This window comes from Salvelinus sp. IW2-2015, linkage group LG30 (genome assembly GCF_002910315.2).
Source record: "Salvelinus sp. IW2-2015 linkage group LG30, ASM291031v2, whole genome shotgun sequence".
In the NCBI taxonomy this organism is placed as follows: Eukaryota; Metazoa; Chordata; class Actinopteri; order Salmoniformes; family Salmonidae; genus Salvelinus; species Salvelinus sp. IW2-2015.
The window spans coordinates 17,769,200-17,793,266 of NC_036869.1; the positions used below are offsets into that span (position 1 = coordinate 17,769,200).

Here is a 24,067-nt window from a genome sequence, read left to right on the forward strand (position 1 = left end):
CAAGCTAGTTGAGGTAATCTGTACATGTAGGTGGGGGCAAAGTGACTATGCATAGGTAACAAACAAACAGCGAGTAGCAGTAGTGTACAAGAGGGGAGGAGGGGTGGGTCAACGTAAATTGTCTGGTGGCAATTTTTATGAATTGTTCAGCAGTCGAATGGGTTGGGGGTACAAGCTGTTGATGAGCCTTTTGGTCCTAGACTTGGCGCTCCGGGTACCGATTGCCGTGCGGTAGCAGAGAAAACAGTCTATGACTTGGGTGACTGGAGTCTCTGACAATTTTATGGGCTTTCCTCTGACACCGCCTATTATATAGGTCCTAGATGGCAGGAAGCTTGGCCCTAGTGATGTACTGGGCCGTTCGCACTACTCTCTGTAGCGCCTTGCGGTCAGATGCCGAGCAGTTGCCATACCAGGCAGTGATACAACCGGTCAGGATGCTCTCGATGGTGCAGCTGTAGAACCTTTTCAGGATCTGGGGACCCATGCCAAATCTTTTCAGTCTCCTGAGGAGGAAAAGGTGTTGTCGGGCCCTCTTCACGACTGTCTTGGTATGTTTGGACCATGATAGTTTGTTGGTGATGTTTACACCAAGGAACTTGAAACTCTCGACCCGCTCCACTACAGCCCTGTCGATGTTAATGGGGGCCTGATCGGACCACCTTTTCCTGTAGTCCACGATCAGCTCCTTTGTCTTACTCACATTGAGAGAGAGGTTGTTGCCTTGGCACCGCACTGCCAGTTCTCTGACCTCCTCCCTATAGGCCGTCTCATCGTTGTCTGTGATCAGGCCTACCACTTGTTGTGTCGTCAGCAAACTTAATGATGGTGTTGGAGTCATGTTTGGCCACGCAGTCGTGGGTGAACAGGGAATACAGGAGGCGACTAAGTACACACCCTTGAGAGGCCCCAGTGTTAATATTCCCCATGTAATGTTAATNGGCCACGCAGTCGTGGGTGAACAGGGAATACAGGAGGCGACTAAGTACACACCCTTGAGAGGCCCCAGTGTTAATATTCCCCATGTAATGTTAATGGGGAACCTGGCTGCATGTTATTAAAGTGTCATGTAAATGTATCATAATGCTCATTACAGACGTTCAGATTTATAGTATTTTCTTCAGACTGTACTGTCTTTGGTACAGTAGCTAACGTAGCTGTTACTCAGTCAACCACAGGCAGCAGGGCAGGGGAAGGGAGGACTGACGACGAGGGAAAGTGGGGAGAGAGGAAGAACTCGTGGCCTGCCTGACCTACCACCATATATTTTCATGCGAAGAAACTGCACGATCAATAACGTTAGTAGCTGGTTATAATTATTGTTGATGCATAGCATAGTTTGTTTTACCATTAACGTTATATCTTACTGTTGGGGAAATGAATAGCTAATATGAATTGTTTCCAATCTGACCAACTAACGTTATCACCTGCGAGTTTTCTCTGGTTGGTTGTTGCACTACGCTAGCCAGCTAGCTGTACCAATGATACAAAACGCTCATTCCTTTATTTTGCACTGTCTACAGGCCAATATTTTGTCGACTCAGCGACCTAGTTAGATAGTAATTGTAGATAGCTGACGTTAGCTAGCTAAGTGGTTTGTTATTAGCTTGTTCTGTTACCCAGTCGGGCTAGGCTAGTTAGCCAGCAAACGATATGCTTCTTGGCCAAAATGCACACATACACTAATGAGAATGGGTCCTCATGGCTCATGTTAGGGAAGACTTAACTGTCAACGCACGGGTCTCATGCCAAATGTAGACATTTGCGGCTGTTATTTCATTATTTTGTTTTGGATTTTTTTCAGCGCTGTTTTTGGTCCGCCAAAAACAACTCTGGCCCGGGCTCACTCAGTCCGCGGTCTTGAGTTGGGCAGGGTGATTGAAGCACGTYTATCGGTGTCGCAGCGCGTCTTTTCCACCAAGGAGGCAGTCATGGGCGACAGYAGAGGTAAGAAGGCCATCGGTGTTTTGAATGAAGTTCGCTAGCTGTCAAGCCACGTTTACACTTTGTCTTTATGTTCCAGTGGTTAACTATACTAGTTAGCTTGCTAACAATATTTGACTTGCCTAGTTAAATAAAACATTGGCTCAAGGCATAAGTTACTAACATAAGTTACTAAGCTAACGTTACCTTACTGAATAGCTTAGTTAGCTATAGCTACCAGGATGCTCTCACAAACTACACAAAAAAACCAYATCACCCCAATTGTCTGATTATTTAGCATCTAATACACAATTATTGGTATATACTGCTTGAAAATAATGACCGCTAAATTGTGTAAATGTTCCTTTCAAGCCAGAATGTTGAATAAAATKATATTTGAATTTACCGGTTGTCTGTGGTGTAAGTCCTTCAGATGATCGAAATTTAATAGGAAAGTATTGTTTACCAAACTGTTTAGAGTGCTGGTACTGAATTAGAAATGTCTATCACCTGGCACATGCGTAAAACCATGTAAACACCTGSTGACACAAGTATCAAATCAAATCAAATGAATTTATATAGCCCTTCTTACATCAGCTGATATCTCAAAGTGATGTACAGAAACCCAGCCTAAAACCCCAAACAGCAACAATGGCAGTTTAGAAGCATGGTGGCTAGGAAAAACTCCCTAGAAAGGCAAAAAACCTAGAAGAAAACCTAGAGAGGAACCAGGCTATTGAGGGGTGGCCAGTCTGCTTCTGGCTGTGCCGGTGGAGATTATAAAGAACATGGCCAAGATGTTCAAGATGTTCATAAATGACCAGCATGGTCAACATAATAATTAATTCACAGTGGTGTCAAGGGTGCAACAGGTCAGCACCTCAGGAGTAAATGGCAGTGAATTTCATAGCCGATCAATTGAGAGTATCTCTTACCGCTCCTGCCTGTCTCTAGAGAGTTGACAACAGCAGGTCTGACAGGTAGCACGTCCGGTGAAACAGGTCAGGGTTCCATAAGCCGCAGGCAGAACAGTTGAAACTGGAGCAGCAGCACAGCCAGGTGGACTGGGGACAACAAGGAGTCATCATGCCAGGTAGTCCTGAGGCATGTCTAGGGCTCAGTCCCCCGAGAGAAGAATTAGAGAGAGCACACTTAAATTCACCACAGGACACTGGAGAAGTACTCCAGATATAACAGACTGACCTAACCCCCCGACAACAAACTACTGCAGCATAAATACTGGAGCTGAGACAGGAGAAGTCAGGAGACATAAGTACGTAATGAGACCTGCTCCCGACCCATGCAGGACGTCTAACTCAAAACGTCTGCTCAAAATGGTGCCTGAGGAAAGCCATCAGCATCAAGGACCACAGCCCCGAAGTGTTCACTCCCCTATCGTCGGGCAGACAGTATTGGAGTATGTCTGATATCAACAGGCTCCGAGACAGTTTCTTTCTACAAGCCATGAGACTGCTGAACGGGATGGACCACCTGCACTGACTCTACGCACACATGCACTCACACACAGATATCCACTCATACAACACAACTGCTGCTACCAGACTCTTATTATGAGTATTAAATACTGCACAATTTAAACACTTGCCCCCAAATCTCCCTTCAGCCTAAACCTGTGGAAATATTGGGCTATACATTGTGTTTTCCTGTATTAACTATTCTACTGAGCCTTTGACTTTGTATTCTTATATTTTATTATTTCTTATTGTTGCATTGTCGAGAAGGAACCTGCAAGTATGCGTTTAGTTGGACTGTGTATCCCGTACATACGAMTAATATAACTTGACTTCAGTAAGTATGCGGGCTTTGCGTGCATGTACTTCCATCTTGTGCACATGCCTTCGGTCATGCGCAAACGATGCATGCATACGAACTGAAGTCATCAGGTATTTACATGGTTTTGCACGTGCCAGGTGTTAATAGAAACTTCACTACCGGCGCTCTTAACAATAAACAATACTTTCCTGTTGATATTTTGTCTTGTATTTCGACCATCTGAAGGACCAACACCACAGACAACTGGTAGATTAAGTTCAAATGTAATTTTATTCAACATTCTGGCTGGTAAGGAACATTTACACTATTTTACAGTCATTTGTTTCAGGCTGTATATACCAATTGTTTAAATACAGCCTGATTAATCAAACTACTCTGCTTTATTCAACCTCCATTGGCTTCCTGTTCAATACAGGCCCTCAAGGGTGATGCACCTAAATACATATGCCAACGTATAGAGAACTATTCTCCTGCACGCACACTACGATTGTCAGACTCAAACAGGCTGGTCACACCAGCTACAAGCCTGTGCATCATGGGTGACCTACACATGTCAAGGAGGCAGCTTCAATTTCATTTTTTAAAACACAACTAAAGACCTACCTATTCGAGCTAGCTTTTTATGTTTTATGATGGTGTAGGCCGTCATTGTAAATAAGAATTTATTCTTAACTGACTTGCCTAGTTAAATAAAGGTTAAATAAATAAATACAAAATGAATTGCTTAATCTCTTGTTTTGTATTAGTAGGCAATGGTTTGATGTATTGTGATTTGTTTTCTGTACATCTTACTGTATTGTTGCTGAATTTTGTTTTCTAACAGTGCCTTCAAAAAGTACCCCACCTCCCCTTGACTTTTTCCACATTATGTTTTACAGCCTGAATTTAAAATGTATTACATTTAGATTTCGTCACTGATCTACACATAATACCCTATGTCACAGTGGAATTTTGTTTTTCGAAATGATTACAAATTAATAAAAAATGAAAAGCTGAAATGTCTTGTCAAGTATTCAACCCTGTTATTATGGCAAACCTAAATTATTTCAGGAGTAGAAATGTGCTTAATAAGTTGCATAGACTCAATCTGTGTACAATAATAGTGTTTAACTTGATTTTTCAATGACTACCCCATTGCTGTACCCCACACATACAATTATCTGTAAGGTCCCTCAGTCGAGCAGTGAATTTCAAGCACCGATTCAACTATAAAGACGAGGGAAGTTTTCCAATGGTTTCCAAAGAAGGGCACCTATTGGTAGGTGGGTAAAAAAATAGAAGCAGACATTGAATATCCCTTAAAGTATTTATTAATTACACTTTGGACAGTGTGTCACTACAAAGATACAGGCGCCCTTCCTAATTCGAGTTGCCAAAGAGGGAAAAAACGCTCAGGGATTTCACCATGAGGCCAATGGTGATTTTAAATCAGAGTTTAATGGCTGTGATAGGAGAAAACTGAAGATGGATCAACAACATTGTAGTTATTCCACAATACTAACAGAAATAACAGTGAAAAGGAAGCCTGTACAGAATATAAATAATCCAAAACATGCATCCTGTTTGCAATAAGGCACTAAAGTAATACTGCAAAAAAGTTGTATTCAGGACAGAAAGTTATGTACGGGGCAAATCAAACACATCACTAAGTACCACTCTTCATATTTTCAAGCATGGTGGTAGTTGCATCATTTTATGGGTTTTCTTGTCACCGGCAAGGACTAGGGAGTTTTTTAGGGTACAAAGAAACGGAATAGAGCTAAGCACAAGCAAAATCCTAGAGGAAAACCTGGTTCAGTCTATTCCACCAGACACTTGGAGATACCCTAGTCATGGACTGTTCTCTCTGCTACTKCACGGCAAGCGATACCGGAGCGCCAAGTCTAGGTCCAAAAGGCTTCTTAACAGCTTCTACCCCCAAGCCATAAGACTCCTGAACAGCTAATCAAAGGGCTACCCAGACCCCTCTTTTACGCTGCTGCTAATCTGTTTATTATCTATGCATAGTCACTTTAACTCTACCTACATGTACATATTACCTCGAATAACCGGTGCCCCCCGCACATTGACTCTGTACCGGTACCCCTTGTATATAGCCTCGCTATTGTTATTTTACTGCTGCTGTTGAATTATTTGTTACATTTATTTTCTATTTCTTATCTATTTTTTTTGTTCACTTTTTTTCTTAATAACTTCTTAGAAGCATGGTTGGTTAAGGGCTTATAAGTAAGCGTTGTATTCGGCGCATGTGACAAATAAAGTTTGAATTGATTTAAACAATGTTATGTAACTTTCAGCAGAACAATTACCTAAAACACAAGGCCTAATATAGACTGGCGTTACTTACCAAGACTATATTGACTGTTCTTGAGTGGCCTAGATACAGTTTTGACTTAAATCTGCCCTGGAAATCTATGGCAAGACTTAAATGGTAGTCTATCAGTGATCAACAACCGACTTGACAGAGCTTGAATATTTTTTTTAAATATTGTACAATCCAGGTGTGCAAAGATCTTCGATTTAGAAAGACTCACAGCTGTAATAGCTGCCAAAGGTTATTCTATCATGTATTGACTCGGGGTTGAATACTTATCTAATCAAGATATATCAAGATATATTTGTTTTATTTTCCATTGATAAAAAAATAAAAATAAACTTTTTCTTCAACTTTTACATTACAGAGTTTTTTGTGTAGATCGTTGACAAAAAAATGACAAATAAATACATTTTTATCCCACTTTGTAACACAACATTTTGAAAATGTCAAGGGGTGTGTATACTTGTTGATGTGCAATGAGCGTCGGAAATGCGCTTTACAAAATGAATTATTATTACTAGCTAGGTTTCCATCCAATTTGTGACAGATTTTCATGCAAATATTCTAAAATCTGCATAAAACAATATGTGCATTTTACCCACCAGAGATGTTTCCATCAAACTTAGTTTTGTGGCTAAAAGCCTGTGCATGATGACGTAGTGCACATGAAAATAACTTTTGCCGTCAAATTCCCATGTACAAGTAAAAAAAGACAAGTTCAATTTGTTTCAATCGCATTTTCAACTGATGGTTTTGTCACGAAAACCCTTATATAACAAATGTGCCCTCTCTGGTCTTGGTACATGCGCTCTAGCCAACAGCTCGCAGATACAGTGCGGGTAGGCTACCTATATTATGAGATTATTATGGATAAGAGCGACATTATTTGTATATATCAAACGGCAGCCAAGCATCGATCATCATGTCATCAGAATAAGACCCTCGATATTTATTCAAAAGGAGCATCAAGCTCATCATCACCTTGTGAATGTATTTAATCTGTAGCCTAATAAACTGCATGCTTTCCCGAGTCGTAGTGGGAAGACCACACGGCATGACTTCGATATGATGGTTATGATATCAATATTTGCACATTATATTTGCACACAAAAAGATCCCACCATGTTAAACGAACAAATTGTCTGTCGGCATTTTAAATTTGTACCAACATTTCATGTTTCCATCAGCCCGGTCATTACTTTTTTCATGTTAGGTAATTCATCCGCATTAAATGGTTGGATGGAAACGTGGTTGTTGTTATTAATTATTGCTTATACATAATTATTCCCAGAGATATATAAGGCCTAGCTTCATTTCAGCTAAASCTAGGGTATGGCAAAGTGGGTTGGGGGGGGGTTTATTATAAAGTTGAAGCTCATTTATTGTATTTCTACACTGTAAAAACTACAAATGCAAAAAAAAAAAAGATAATAAATTGACTCCAACCATTATCACATTGGCTGCTGTAACTTCATTCACCTCAGTCGATAGGGAACTTAACATTCTACAACACACGTCATATAGCAATTAGCTGCTATATGTTAACAGCAGTTAACTAGCCATCTTCTGCTATCTTCACCTCTGCACTGTTTTGAGAGAAGTTGCACTGTTCAATGCAGAGCTGCATCTATGCGCTGTCCTAAAGCCAGCCAGCCGGGCAAACAGCCTTCCTGCCATGCTCTGAGCCGTCTGCACGGTCCTGAAGCCAGCCGTGGGCCTCCTGGGTGACGCAGCGGTCTAAGGCACTGCAGTGCTAGAGGCGCCACTACAGGTCCGTGTTTGATCCCGGGCTGTGTCGCAGCCGGCCGCGACCGGGAGACCTATCAGGCGGCGCAGAATTGGCCCAGCGGCGTCCGGGTTAGGGGAGGGTTTGGCCGGCTGGGATGTCCTTGTCCCATCTCGCTCTAGCAACTCCTTGTGGCGGCCGGGCGCATGCACACTGATTTCGGTCGCCAGCTGTACGGAGGAGACGCATTGGTGCAGCTGGCTTCTGAGTTAAGCAAGCATTTGTCAAGAAGCAGTGCGGCTTGGCGGGGTCGTGTTTCGGAGGACGCATGGCTTTCGAYCTTCGCCTCTCCGGAGTCCGTACGGGAGTTGCAGCGATGGGACAAGACTGTATATTGGATATCACGAAATTGGGGAGAAAAGGGGTAAAAGTACCAAAAAGAAAAAGCAAGCCGAGATCTATCGCTCAGATTCTTTTCTTTAAAAATGTAATATTAACCTAATAAAAACAGTTCTGTAAGAATGAGGTTTGTGCAGTAGGCCTAATACATTATCACAGCATGTTGTCTATATACCTGGCCTGCCAATATTGTTCTTCTCAGACCATATTATATTTCAAAACTCAAGCTTTGATAACAAAATAGATCAGTTGGTGTAGCACTTGTGAGCCACAGCTGAGCATGAATTGAAATAATTCGCAAAWAAWTTGCTTTTCTATTTTACTGGACTGATGGTACCTGCATCTGATGGTCATGGTGCTTTCAAGACAACTGGGAACTCGACTGAGAACTGAGTTCCCAGTTGTCTTGAACGCACGTAAGTCTGAGTTGTATTGAACATGGCATTAGTCTCAGCAGAGGAAGGGAGAGAGCAGCAGTCCCTGCTCTCTCCTTTTTTGTATGGCTCCTATCACATCCGGCCGTGATTGGGAGTCCCATAGGGCGGCGCACAATTGGCACAGCGTCGTCCGGGTTTGGCCGGGGTAGGCCGTCATTGTAAATAAGAATTTGTTCTTAGCTGACTTGCCTAGTTAAATAAAGGTGAGACTGACCAGAGAGAGGGGATATCATCTTCCACCTAATGGCTAAACTTGAGTCGCACCTCATCTTCCTTCTGCACAAATTCCTGTTATTCCTATGACCAGAGAAAGTGAAATATTTATTAATATTAAAATAGACATGACGAGCCACTAATAATAATAAAAACGCAGGGTTATCGGATACACTTGGCTACTTATAGTAGTGTTTTATGTTTTGTAATAGTGTTGACARTGCTGAATAACCTTCGACATGAACTCGCTCATAGAAACAAATGCTCTTTGCTGTATTCACAGTCTCTCTCTGGTCATGATTTTAAAGTTATGAAATCTCACGTAGGCTTGTATCAAACTTTGCTGTGGCCAGGGTCGTGGAAGCCGTACGCGGTGTTGTGAGCTRTCCGATTGGCCAGCGCAGAAGGCACACTCGATTTAGCCACGGATCTGCCGGCTAGGCAGAGTTTGCCTTTTCAGACAAATGAAATGGTTGAAAATGGGAACACTTTGCCTACCCGTTGCGCAGGGCTTTTGAATCAAGTGCACCCACCGCCAACACCGCAAAAAATAAAAGGAGCGCAAGCCTTTATTTTGGACTTTTCTACAGAAATGTTTGTTGATCGACTAGGAATSCATTGAAGATCTACCAGTTGGTGACCACTGCGCTACACTCTATTTKTCTTTTAATCGGGATTGGAAGTATTTTGGTTGCCTGTTTTAAATTGTTGGTGTTGAGCTAGGGTATGGYGACTAACTTCATTGTAGCTAGGGAAACTATCAATAATGATATTTTCTTAAACTTGAGTTGTATGTAGGGTATCATCACTCTCTGCCATGTAATCCCTGTCCTTTTCACCAGATTCCCGCAGCCCAGACAGCTCCTCTGTGTCCTCCCCTCCCTCGGGCCAGCGCTCACCCCCTCTGACCCCCACAGCTGCCGCCATGACGTCTCTGCCGCCCTTCACCTCGGACATCAACAGCCCCATCAGCAGCATGGGCTCGCCCTTCTCTGTCATCAGCTCCTCTTTGGGGTCGCCAAGCCTGCCCGGGACACCCTCGGTGGGCTACGGCCCCATTWGCAGCCCCCAGGTGAGCCCTGAGTTCCAGACAGGTAGCTAACACTTCTATTCTACCACTCCTCTCCTTCTGCCTTACCTTTCATCCATCACCTCTCAGGGCCATTCAGAGATGGAAAGTTAGCGTTATGGGTCAATAAATGCTGCTTTACACTAGTGGCCTGTGAGAACCAAGTGTGACTTTATAGGCTGCAGTCAACGTGTGCGTCTCTGCCAGCATCATCAGCCTCTTTGGTGATTGGTTGAGAAGAATATCACTTGTTGAGGGCACTTTTATGGTAAATAAACCTTGGCTGCTATTTTATGGCCCCCAAAATTTGCTATATACTGTGATTTATGTTGTAGGGCAATGGTGATGGGGGAAAAATTGATAGTTACATATCGGGATATTATTTGTGACGATATATTGTATCGTTTTGGCAATATCGCTATATTATTTGTGCACTAGTTGGCTATACCTGCACCAAAACTCCAGTATTCCATATTTTTGTTTTCAGCACTTTAATTTCCATGACTGATCGTATTATCATGGCTCTGTCTTGTCTCTCTGCAGCAGAAATATGCTGAGCAATATGTTTGGAACATTGAATCGCAATAAAATCAAAGTATCTCATTTAAATTCGTATTGAATCGTGAGAATTGCAATACATGTCGTATCGACAGCTTAGCGTCGTGATAATATCGTGAGGTCCCTGGCAATTCCCAGCCCTGTAGGTCAAGTGAAATTGCGGAGAACTACCAAAGGCTAACGTGAAACAATACATATCTACACTGAACAAAAATATWAACGCAACATGCAACAATTTCAATCAGTCCATTGAAATAAATTAATTACGCCCTAATCTATGGGTTTCACATGACTGGGAATACAGATATGCGTCTKTTGGTCACAGATACCTTTAAAAAAGGTAGGGGCGTATATCAGAAAACCAGTCAGTATCTGGTGTGACCACCATTTGACTCATGCAGCGCGACATAGATTTGACCTTCGCRTAGATTTGATCAGGCTGTTTGTGGCCTGTGGGATGTTGTCCCACTCCTTCAATGGCTGTTGCGAAGTTGCAGGATATTGGTGGGAACTGGAACAAACTGTCRTACATGTCGATCCAAAGCTACCCAAACATGCTCAATGGGTCTGGTGAGTATGCAGGCCATGGAAAAACTGGRACATTTTCCGCTTYTAGGAATTGTGTACAGATCCTTGCGACATAGGGCCGTSCATTATCATGCTGCAACAGGAGGTGGGTAGGGATTAAAAATAAAATACAAATATAGGACAAAACACATCACGACAAGAGAGACACCACAACTCTACATAAAGAGAGACCTAAGACAACAACAGCATGGCAGCAACACATGACAACACAGCATGRTAGCAACACAACATGACAACAACATGGTAGAAACACAACATGGTAGCAGCACAAAACACGGTACAAACGTTATTGGGCACAGACAACAGCACAAAGGGCAAGAAGGTAGAGACAACAATCTGACAGTAAAATGCTCATCCAGAGGCGGCGCTCCTACTGGCCGGGGACTTTAATGCAGAAAAACTTACATCTGTTTTACCAAATTTCTATCAGCATGTTACTCCACACACAGAGACGCGTACAAAGCTCTCCCTCACCCTCCATTTGAAAATCTGACCATAATTCTATCCTCCTGATTCCGGCTTACACGCAAAAATTAAGGCAGGATGCACCAGTGACTCGATCAATAAAAAAGTGGTAAAATGATGGCATTGAGGAGTACACCACATCAGTCATTGGCTTCATCAATAAGTGCATCGATGACGTCCCCACCACAGTGACTGTACGTACATACCCCAACCAGAAGCCATGGATTATAGGCAACATCCGCACTGAGCTAAAGGCTAGAGCTTCCGCTTTCAAGGAGCGGGACTCTAACCCGGAAGCTGATAAGWAATCCCGTTATGCCCTCCGACAAACCATCAAACAGGCAAAGTGTCAATACAGGACTAAGATTGAATCGTACTACACTGGCTCCGACGCTCGTCGGATGTGGCAGGGCTTGCAAACCATTACAGACTACGAAGAGAAGCACAGCCGAGAGCTGCCCAGTGACACGAGYCTACCAGACGAGCTAAACTACTTCTATGCTCGCTTCGAGGCAAATAACACAGAARCATGCATGAGAGCACCAGCTGTTCCCGGGCACCTGTGTGATTGCGCTCTCCGCAGCCGATGTGAGTAAGATCTTTAAACAAGTCAACATTCACAAGGCCGCAGGGCCAGACGGATTACCAGGACGTGTAGTACGAGCATGCGCTGACCAACTGGCAAGTGTCTTCACTGACATTTTCAACCTCTTCCTGTCCGAGTCTGTAATACCAACATGTTTTAAGCAGACCACCATAGTCCCTGTGCCCAAGAACACTAAGATAACCTGCCTAAATGACTACCGACCCATAGCACTCACGTCTGTAGCCATGAAGTGCTTTGAAAGGCTGGTCATGGCTCACATCAACACCATTATCCCAGAAACCCTAGACCCACTCCAATTTGCATACCGCCCTAACAGCTCCACAGATGATGCAATCTGTATTGCACTCCACACTGCCCTTTCCCACCTGGACAAAGGAACACCTATGTGAGAATGCTATTCATTGACTACAGCTCAGCGTTCAACACCATAGTKCCCTCAAAGCTCATCGATAAGGGACTAAACATCTTCCTCTGCAACTGGATCCTGGACTTCCTGACGGGCCGCCCCACAGGCAGTAAGGGTAGGTAACAACACATCCGCCACGCTGATCCTCAACACAGGGGCCCCTCAGTGGTGCGTGCTCAGTCCCTTCCTGTACTCCCTGTTCACTCATATGACTACACGGCCAGGCACGACTCCAACACCATCATTAGATGACACAACAGTGATCACCAACAACAACGAGACAGCCTATAGGGAGGAGGTCCGAGACCTGGCCGTGTGGTGCCAGGACAACAACCTCTCCCTCAACGTGATCAAGACTAAGGAGATGATTGTGGACTACACGAAAAAGAGGACCGAGCACACCCCCATTCTCATCGACGGGGCTGTAGTGGAGCAGGTTGAGAGCTTCAAGTTCCTTGGTGTACACATCACCAACAAACTAACATGGTCCACGCACACCAAGACAGTCGTGAAGAGGGCACGACAAAACCTATTCCCCCTCAGGAGACTGAAAAGATTTGGCATGGGTCCTCAGATCCTCAAAAGGTTCTACAGCTGCACCATTGAGAGTATCCTGACTGGTTGCATCAACGCTTGGTATGGCAACTGCTCAGCCTCCGACCGCATGGCACTACAGAGGGTAGTGAGTAGAGCCCAGTACATCACTGGGGCCAAGCATCCTGCCATCCAGGACCTCTACCAGGTGGTGTCAGAGGAAGGCCCTAAAAATTGTCAGACTCCAGCCAACCCAGTCATAGACTAGGCAAGCGGTACCGGAGCGCCAAGTCTAGTTCCAAGAGGCTTCTAAGCAGCTTCTACCCCCAAGCCATAAGACTCCTGAACATCTAATCATTACGCCGCTGCTAATCTCTGTTATTATCTATGCATATTCACTTTAATAACTCTACCTACGTGTACATATTACCTCAATTACCTCGACTAACCGGTGCCCCCGCACATTGACTGTAACGGTACMCCTGTATATAGTCTCGCTATTGTTATTTTATTKCTGCTCTTTAACTACTTATTTTTATTTCTTATTCTCATTCATATTTTTTAAACTGCATTGTTGGTTAAGGGCTTGTAAGTAAGCATTTCACTGTAAGGTCTACACCTGTTGTATTCGGCGGTGACTAATAAGATTTGATTTGAACAATACATCACGCGAAGCAGCCACAACTTCAGTAAGAGTGTCCACGATTGAGTCTTTGAATGAAGAGATGGAGATAAAATTGTCCAGTTGGAGTGTTTGTTGCAGCTCGTTCCAGTCGCTAGCTGCAGCGAACTGAAAAGAGGAGCGACCCAGGGATGTGTGTGCTTTGGGGACCTTTAACAGAATGTGACTGGCAGAACGGGTGTTGTATGTGGAGGATGAGGGCTGCAGTAGGCATCTCAGATAGGGGGGAGTGAGGCCTAAGAGGATTTTATAAATAAGCATCAACCAGTGGGTCTTGAGACGGGTATACAGAGATGACCAATTTACAGAGGAGTATAGAGTGCAGTGATGTGTCCTATAAGGAGTATTGGTGGCAAATCTGATGGCCGAATGGTGCTGAGAAGGACAKTGTACCATCTAGCCATACTCCCAAGTACTTGTATGAGGTGACTAYCTCAAGCTCTATACCTTCAGAGGTCACACCTGTGGGGAGAGGGGCATTCTTCTTACCAAACCACATGACCTTTGTTTTGGAGGTGTTCAGAACAAGGTTAAGGGCGGAGAAAGCTTGTTGGACACTAAGATAGCTTTGTTGTAGAACGTTTAACACAAAATCCAGGCAGGGGCCAGCTGAGTATAAGACTGTATCATCTGCATATAAATGGATGAGAGAGCTTCCTACTGCCAGAGCTATGTTGTTGATGTAAATTGAGAAGAGTGTGGGGCCTAGGATCGAGCCTTGGGGTACACTCTTGGTGACAGGCAGTGGCTGAGACAGTAGATGTTCTGACTTTATACACTGCACTCTTTGAGAGAGGTAGTTTGTAAACCAGGCCAAAGACCCCTCAGAGACACCAGTACTCCTTAGCCGGCCCACAGGAATGGAATGCTCAACTGTATCAAAAGCTTTGGCCAAGTCAATAAAAATAGCAGCACAACATTGCTTAGAATGAAGGGCAATGGTGACACATCCATAACCTGAGCCCTCAGAGACACCAGTACTCCAGATTGCATACCAGAGAGAATACTATAGACATCAAGAAAGACAGTCAGTTGATTATTGACAAGTTTTTCCAACACTTTTGATAAACAGGGCAAATTAGAAGGTGAGCATTTTATTGTCCCCAGCACAAGGTGCACCTGTGTAATGATCATGCTGATTAATCAGCTTCTTGATTTTCCACACCTGTCAGGTTGATGGATTATCTTGGCAAAGGAGAAATGCTCACTAACAGGGATGTAAACAAATTTGTGCGCAACATTTTAGAGAAATACGTCTTTTGTGGTTATGGAGAATTTCTGGAATCTTTTATTTCAGCTCATGAAACATGTGACCAACACTTTACATGTTGCATTTTATATTTTTTGTTCAGTATAGATATTGTAATTCTTAAAAATCCAGGTAACAATTCAGTTTTTGTCTGCAAAATCAACCATGAAACAGCATTATCTGGGTCCTTTTTTAACATGTTGCCCCGCTCTTAATTGTATGGTAGAAGTAGGCTATTCGTCTCTCGGTCGTACACTTTGAACGTGTTCATACTTTTAAAACCTCCAAAAATATTAAATGAATTCAGTAATGATTCATTTCTGACATTTTAGATGAAGGGTGCCAGTGGATGAATCATTGGTTGCCCTCAAAATCACACATCAAAAGGTCAAACTCTCCCTGTCCTCCTGTRTATGTCTAGAAAATAGAGAACGTATTCTGCAATATTTCAATGAAAGATATACATAAAAAGCATAAATTCACATGCACAAAGTACAGTTTTTAAATCTACTTTGAATGTATGTGCATCTGTGAACATTGTAATTATTAMTTTTTTTCATCTAGGTACAATATTATTTGTCCAAGGGGCTCGCAGTGGCAACACTGTAGTGAATATCCAAACAAATTTGTTTTATTCCCTCTATCTTCTCTCATGTCAGATGGTCCTTCTCAGTGTTTTTTYCCCTCATATCCCTCCCTGGCATTTTCGCTTTCATTCTCCTCCCCTCATTTCACTTTTTCCCTCTGATTCTACTCAAACGTCCTCATGATTTAATCAGGCTATGAGGATGCCCTGAGACWTAACCTGCTTAAAACTTCTTATGRCTGAAGTCCCGTTAACGGGATCGATATGACAACAGCCAGTCGAAGTGCAGGGCGCCAAATTMAAAAAACAGAAATCTCATAATTAAAATTCCTCAGACATTCATGTGTCTTATATCATTTTAAAGGTAATCTTGTTGTTAATCCCACCAAAGTGTYCGATTTCAAATAGGCTTTTCAGCGAAAGCACTACAAACGATTATGTTAGTTCACCACAAAACCACAATAATCACAGCCATTTTTYCCAGCTAAAGATAGCTTCACAAAAGCCAGAATAGAGATAAAATTAATCACTAACTTCGATTATTTTACTCAGATGACACTCTAGGACTTCATGTTAAACAATATGCATGTTTTGTTTGATTAAATTCATATTTATATCAAAAAATCTGAGTTTACATTGAGGCGACTAGATTCACTAGTTGCAAAAACATCAAGTGACTTTGCATGCCACATCGTTTAAACAGAATACTCATCATAAATATAGATGATAATACATATATACACATGGAATTATAGATATACTCTCCTTAATGCAACCGCTGTGTCAGATTTAAAAAAAACTTTACGGAAATATAAACCATGCAATATCTGAGACGGAGCTCAGGTGATTAGCCAAATTAGCCCATCAGTTGGACTCAACAGAAACAGAAAATACATGATAAATGTTTCCTTACCTTTGAGGAATTCATCAGAATGCAGTCCTAGGAATCCCAGGTCACAATAAATGCTTGATTTGTTCGTTATGTCCGTTATTTATGTCAAATTAGCTACTTTCGAATTGTTTACCAAACCTAACCAAAGTCCTCAAAGCGCGACATATAAAGTGAACGAAATGTCCAAACGTTCCGTTACAGTCAGTAGAAACATGGCAAACGATGTACTGAATCAATCTTTAGAATGTAGTTAACATACATCTTGAATAACGTTCCAACCGGAGAACTACATCGACTTCAATTGAGAGATGGAACAGAGCTGCCTCTCACGTGAACGCGCGTGTTGAATGCATGGTCACCTCATGGCACCTCATACTAAATTCTGTCTCCTTCGACCCCCCTTCACATTAGAGTCATCAGACTTAGTTCTGTTGACTGCTGACATCTAGTGGAAGCCRTAGGAAGTGAAAACTCATCCATATGTCTCTGTATTTTGAATAAGAGCTTGGTTGAAAATATGGCACCCCCAGAAAAAATACAAACAGGAAGTGGAACTTCTCAGGTTTTTGCCTGCCATATGAGTTCTGTTAATCTCACAGACTTAATTCAAACAGTTTTAGAAACTTTAGAGTGTTTTCTATCCAATACTAATAATAATATGCATATATTAGCAACTGAGACTGAGGAGCTGGCCGTTTACAATGGRCACCTTTCATCCAAGCTACTCAATACTGCCCCTTCAGCCATAAGAAGTTAAGCTGGTGTTGGTGAGAAGTGCTCTGTAATCTCTACTGCATTGAGGGCGAGGGAGGCGAGGCCCAGATGCTCCTTTCTCAGCCGATGATGCCTGGGCATGCGAACAGGAAATTGAATGTTGCTTTAATACTGATCAATCAGCCCACTCAAAGAGAGAACTGGCAGTATGTATGTCATTGTTAAATGCATGAAGGTAAATTATGTTTTTTGATGACAACTCTRTATCGATGACTCCAAGTAATCGAACTAATGACTGATGTGCTGCCAGTAAGTCACACATAAGTGACTTTTCCTCCCACCCCCTTCAATTCAGTAGTTCCCCTCTCACTTCTGCCCCTATCCTCCTCCTTTCTCTCGGCCTCCAGATCAACTCCACAGTGTCCATGTCGGGACTGCACGCGGTCAGCAGCTCGGACGACGTGAAGCCTCCGTTCGGGCTGGGGGGCCACAGCCCAGGGGGCCCCATGCTCTCCCAGAAGCGCCTGTGTGCCATCTGCGGCGACCGCTCCTCCGGTGAGTCCCAAATCGGCCCCTAGACCCTATGCACTTGTGGTGGAGATCGGAGAGAAATTGAATGGTGTAAGTAATATGGCAAAAAATCCCACCCAGCCTGTGAGAAGACAAGTTGAACTGTTTACTCTTCCATCTTTAGGACAGGCTGGGGTGGGATTTTGATTTGGGATTGAGGGTCTGTGTCAGAGAGAGACGCACTTGTGGTGCGATATGCTTTGTTTATTAAAGGATTGTTCTGCCCGAAATTTGACAGGCGTTGAATGAAATTTAGTTAGGTGGTGTGTGTCGATTTTCTTTTCCCATGAATTTGGGATTGACACCCACAGATTTCTGCTGTGCATAGTGGGATCTACACAACAGATGGCATTGGCTACATGGACTTATACCACTTGAGGTATGGAAACATCAGATAACCCTTGATTTTGGGGTGAACTACTCCTTTCCTCTTCATAGAACATTTTTAAAAAGCTGCATAAAATAAAAAACCCAGCAGGGAATTGTTTTTCATATCTCCCTTGTCTGTGCGAAGCATTTACTCAGTTTGTTTACGAGTTCAGTTCTACTAAAACGGACCGAAACACTTCATGTACTTTCATTGCCATCACACCTGAAGAACTATGTGCTGTAGGCTTTGTGCCTGAATTATTGAAAGTTGTTTGTTACTGAAGTTACCTTCCCTCCTTTTTCTATCCCCCTCTTCCCTCTCTTTCTGTCATGTCTTTTTACATTCCTCTTTTTTGTCTTTCTCTCTTCCTCTTTGTTTCTCTCTCTCTCTCTCTCTCTCTCTCTCTCCCTCTCTCTCTATAGGTAAGCACTACGGAGTGTACAGCTGCGAAGGCTGCAAGGGTTTCTTCAAGCGCACGGTGCGCAAGGACCTGAGCTACACCTGCCGGGACAGCAAGGACTGCCTGGTGGACAAGCGCCAGCGCAACCGCTGCCAGTACTGCCGCTACCAGAAGTGCCTGGCCTGTGGCATGAAGAGGGAAGGTAGGGGTGCCTGGCAGTCTGCTGTCCTCAACTCGCGTTCAATATATCTTATTAAAGGGCAACGCTATCGCCAGGTAGGGTAAAGGCTTGACATGGAGGGAGAGACTGAGAGGGATGCAATGGGAGATCTAAAGAGYGAGACCGAGCAAGGGAGAGGAGAGGCTGATGAAAGCGGGAGGGAGAGCTAGGATCCTTATTGAAATTGGGTCTGACTTGCTACAGTAAGAAAGTAGAAAGAAGATTGATGGGACACCTTGTGTGTGGTCAGGTGTACCCTAACCGGAAAACCTCCACTCACCAACCGTCCTGCTGTAATAACATTGACATTGTTGACAAAAAGATTGTATAGCCTACTTGCTATGAAACTATTTCAAATATCTGTCTTAAATCCACTGAAATAATTTATGCATAATAAAGATGTCTAAGAGCCGTTAAGATTTTATTYGAATATTGTAATATACATTTCTAMGGGGAGAGTATTGATTGTACTCAAAGGRGATGGAAAGAGCGAGAAAAGGAGGTGGAGAGAGGGGGATGGAGAGCCTTGTAAACACTAACCCCTGTCCCCCTCTCTCCCCTCTTGTTTCCTCTCATTTTCTCTCCCTTCTTCTGTAGTGGTCCAAGATGAACGACAGAGATGTAAGGAGAAAAGAGGGAGGGAAGGAGTGATGTGGGAGTGTGTGAGAAACAATATTTTATGTTGTTTTGTTCTGATGGCCCATTTCTGTGTGAGGTACGTTGCAGAATGTATTGGTATGAAACGGGTCTGAAACTCAAATTTTCAGGCGCAAAGTAAGTCTTATGGCCCTGCTACACTATAGCCATCAGGCGTCGGGCATTGCCGTCAGCCGTTGAGGAAATGGTTCCTTTTAAATCAATGAAAGCTGCTTCACTGCCCGTGTTGCACTCACGTTGCATCACATCCAATGTCAGCGTCCAAGCYCAAGAATCGCAGAGGTTCAATACTTGACGCGCGCGTTCATTCTATCTTGTGATTTGGAGTAATGAGAAATAAAGTTGATTTTGGTTGCATATGGCCTCGACTATACACCACTGGTTATTGTACAAAGATTTATGAAGTCAAGAAGCTAATAAACTCAGCAAAAAAAGAAACGTCCCTTTTGCAGGACCCTGTCTTTCAAAGATAATTYGTAAAAATGCAAATAACTTCACAGATCTTCATTGCAAAGAGTTTAAACACTGTTTCCCATGCTTGTTCAATGAACCATTAACCGGTGGAACGGTCATTAAGACACTAATAGCTTACAGACGGTAGGCAATTAAGGTCACAGTTATGAAAACTTAGGACACTAAAGAGGCCTTTCTACTGACTCTGAAAAACACCAAAAGTAAGATGMCCATGGTCCCTGCTCATTTGTGTGAACATGCCTTAGGCATGCTGCAAGGAGGCATGAGGACTGCAGATATGGCCAGGGCAATAAATTGCCATGTCCGTACTGTCAGACGCCTAAGACAGCGCTACAGGGATACAGGACGGACAGCTGATCGTCCTGGTAGTGGCAGACCACGTGTAACAACGCCTGCACAGGATCGGTACATCCGAACATCACACCTGCAGGACAGGTACAGGATGGCAACAACAACTGCCYGAGTTACACCAGGAACGCACAATCCCTCCATCAGTGCTCAGACTGTCTTCAATAGGCTGAGAGAGGCTGGACTGAGGGCTTGTAGGCCTGTTGTAAGGCAGGTCCTCACCAGACATCACCGGCAACAACGTCGCCTATTGGCACAAACCCACCGTCGCTGGACCAGACAGGACTGGCAAAAAGTGCTCTTCACTGACGAGTYGCGGTTTTGTYTCACCAGGGGTGATGGTCGGATTCGCGTTTATCGTYGAAGGAATKAGMGTTACACYGAGGCCTRTACTCTGGAGYRRGATYGATTTGGAGGTGGAGGGTYCGTCATGGTCTGGGGCGATGTGTCACAGCATCATCGGACTGAGCTTGTTGTCACTGCAGGCAATCTCAACGCTGTGCGTTACAGGGAAGACATCCTCCTCCCTCATGTGGTACCCTTCCTGCAGGCTCATCCTGACATGACCCTCCAGGATGACAATGCCAACAGCCATACTGCTCGTTCTGTGCGTGATTTCGTGCAAGACAGGAATGTCAGTGTTCTGGCATGGCCAGTGAAGAGCCCGGATCTTTCATATTGAGCACGTCTGGGACCTGTTGGATCGGAGGGTGAGGACTAGGGCCATTCCGGGTAGCCTAGTGCTGCAGGGTAGCCTAGTGGTTAGAGCGTTGGACWAGTAACCGAAAGGTTGTAAGTTCAAATCCCCGAGCTGACAAGGTACAATCTGTCGTTCTGCCCTTGAACAGGCAATTTAGTACAACCACTAGCAACAATGTGCTTGTAGCAGGAAAAACATCACATTGACACAACGCTAATGGCAACGCAGYGCGACGCTTCTAGTGGGGCGGAAGTGTTAGTGTTGTCAGTATCACTGACATTGTGGATAATCGTATTGCAATCATATATTACTGTGGTGTCAGGGTCTGATTAACATATTTCCCTGCCTTCTCTGATAGTAGTGCACCGATGATTGGTATTGCTGTGCCAGTTTATGTGGTCTGGGGTGACTCCAAAGATATATATAACCTGTAATGTGCCATAGTGAGAAACCTTATTGTGGGTTGATTCTAATAGGAAAATCCTCTTGAGGGCTGATGGGAATCAGATATCAGTCTTGGGGCCACAAGAAAGCAGCTTGCGAGCCTGATGTGGCCCCCAGGCCTTGAGTTTGAGACCCCTGGTGTGAAAGGTAAAGAAAGCATTGTTGTTTGAACTAACTGGGAAATGTACATATCTGTGTATCTCGCTCTCTTTTTCTCTACCTGTCATTCTTTACTCTCTGCTTTACTTACATTCCTCTCTTTATCCACTTTTTTCTTGTTCTCTTTATTTTTTCCCTATTCCTCTTCCCTTTTTATTTCCCCTCCCTTATCTCTCACCTTTCTCTTTTTTTCTTCACTTTGCTTCCCGTTTGCTCTCCCCCCTCTCACTCTGCCTTTTCCTGCCCTTTCTTTCTCTTTTCACCATCCGTCCTACTCCCTCCCTTTCTTTCCCCTCTCACCCTCCCTCCCCTCCTGTGCCTTTCTCCTTCTCGCTCCCCCGACTCTCTTCCCCTCCGCCTCACTCTCCCGCTCCTTCCCTCGGCCCTTCCTGTGCCCTTGTAGCTGTACAGGAAGAGCGCCAGAGGAACAAGGAGCGGGAGAGTGAGGCGGAGTCGACCAGCGCCGTCAACGAGGAGATGCCCGTGGAAAAGATCCTGGAGGCCGAGATGGCCGTAGAGCAGAAGACCGAGGTGCATGCCGACGGGACCTCCGAGGGCAGCTCGGTAAATGTGTGTGTGTGTGTGTGTGTTTCTGTGTGTGACCCACCATCTGGCACTGCGATGCACACATACCAATTTCTCTTACTCCGTTCCTCACACTGTCTATTATTATTCCTAGACATGGGATTGTGCGACTGCACCAACAATTTATTGTGATACAGTAGATTCTGAGACCACAGACCCACTTAAAAAAAAAAAAAGGATCATAAGGCCTGTAGTCTCTATTTTGTACCCTATGTTGAAGCCAGTCTCTCTCCCTCTGTTTYTCTCTCCAGCCCAACGACCCGGTCACCAACATTTGCCAGGCTGCAGACAAGCAGCTGTTTACCCTGGTGGAGTGGGCCAAGAGGGTCCCCCACTTCTCTGAGCTGGCCCTGGACGACCAGGTCATCCTGCTACGCGCCGGTACGTTCAAAAAGCCTTCGCCTTTCATGTTCATTGCCACCAAATGGAAGAAAGCAAACTGAAGCAGGGAGGAATACCTGGACATATCCAATAAAACATTTGTTTTCCATTTAAAAAGTTTATTTCATGCACCCTAATGAGCACGGCCCTGCTCAGCTTTGACTTCATTAAAACACAGCCGTACACAGCCCTACATGGATAGGCTGATAACCCTGACTCTCCTCGTGGACTATCTTTTATAATACAGTTGCCTCACATTTTGACCAGMTACAATGCTATTTWACAGTAAACAAATTGACAACAGAYTTTCAGCACACTTATAGGGAAGGACGGCACATGCACGGCACTTACACAAATGACTGATGATTGGCTGAGAGAAATTGATGCTGATCAAATTGTGGGAGCTGTTTTGCTAGACTTCAGTGCAGCTTTTGACATTATTGATCATAGTTTGCTGCTGGATAAATGTATGTGTTATGGCTTTACACTCCCTGCTATATTGTGGATAAAGAGTTACCTGTCTAACAGAACAGAGGGTGCTCTTTAATGGAAGCCTMTCCAACATAATCCAGGCAGAATCAGGATTTCCCCATGGCAGCTGTCTAGGCCCCTTACTGGCCTTTAGTAAGGTTAGTGTCTTTGTATGCGGATGACTCAACACTTTACACGTCAGCTACTACAGTGAGGGAAATTACTGCAACACTTAACAAAGAGCTGCAGTCAGTTTCAGAATGGGTGGCAAGAAATAAGTCCGTCCTAAATATTTAAAAAACTAAAAGCGTTGTATTTGGGACAAATCATTCACTAAACCAATCAACTAAATCTTGTAAWTAATAATGATGAAATTGAGCAAGTCAAAACATGTTGATGCAACAGTAGCTAAGATGGGGAGAAGTCTGTCCATGATAAAGCGCTACTCTGCCTTCTTAACAACACTATAAACAAGGCAGGTCCTCAGAGTTGTGGACTCAGTCACATGACTTGGACTCGAGTCTGATTTGATGACTTGAGACTCAACTTGATAGAAAATAAAATAACTCGAGACTTGACTTGGAGCCTCAAGACTCGGGACTCAACTTTGACTGATGACTTGATATTATCTGGCCAGGTTTTGTAATGTTTTGTCACTCATTTTGTGGCACAGAGTCTCTGTGGATTACTCACGCAGCCAGAGACAGTAGTCGCCGCATCGCCCTTGTAAAAAAACATGTTGTTTAGTGTTTACAACAGATTGTTTAGTGAAATGCAAACTCTGCACTCTGATTACACCAGCATACTGTCAATCAACACAGGTTGGATGAGCTGGCGAGCAGATTGCTGATTTTYTGTACAGCTATAGGATCGGTGCAACGCAAACGTCAAATTATAGGGAGAGAGAATTGTCATAATAAATAAATATGCAACTTCAAAAATGTTTTGCCATCAATAATATTAACTGTTTACTTTGCAAGYTCCCCAGCAATGGGGCAACAATWACTAGCATAGGCGCAACAATTACTAGCATAGGCGCAACAATTACTAGCATAGGCCTATTGGTCTTTTAGTATGTGGGCCTAACAATTGCTTGAAATTGATCATTTACTTATGAAGCGTGCATTTG

At 43.7% G+C, this 24,067-nt stretch overlaps 1 protein-coding gene across 2 annotated transcripts in view; it reads left to right on the forward strand.

Annotated features, from left to right (window-relative positions):
• Positions 1-959: 959 nt before the first annotated feature.
• Positions 960-24,067, forward strand: part of LOC111955045 (retinoic acid receptor RXR-beta-A) — a 35,050-nt gene continuing 11,942 nt past the window's right edge. The window contains exons 1-8 of one of the 2 annotated variants that reach the window (XM_023975084.2): positions 960-1,298; positions 1,805-1,947; positions 9,652-9,881; positions 17,567-17,714; positions 18,522-18,701; positions 19,317-19,340; positions 21,905-22,071; positions 22,338-22,467. In XM_023975084.2, the coding sequence (XP_023830852.1) occupies positions 1,932-1,947; positions 9,652-9,881; positions 17,567-17,714; positions 18,522-18,701; positions 19,317-19,340; positions 21,905-22,071; positions 22,338-22,467 (895 nt within the window). In that variant the 5' untranslated portion in view covers positions 960-1,298; positions 1,805-1,931. The remainder of the gene's footprint in view (positions 1,299-1,804; positions 1,948-9,651; positions 9,882-17,566; positions 17,715-18,521; positions 18,702-19,316; positions 19,341-21,904; positions 22,072-22,337; positions 22,468-24,067) is intronic. The other variant, XM_023975085.2, reaches the window with a different exon arrangement.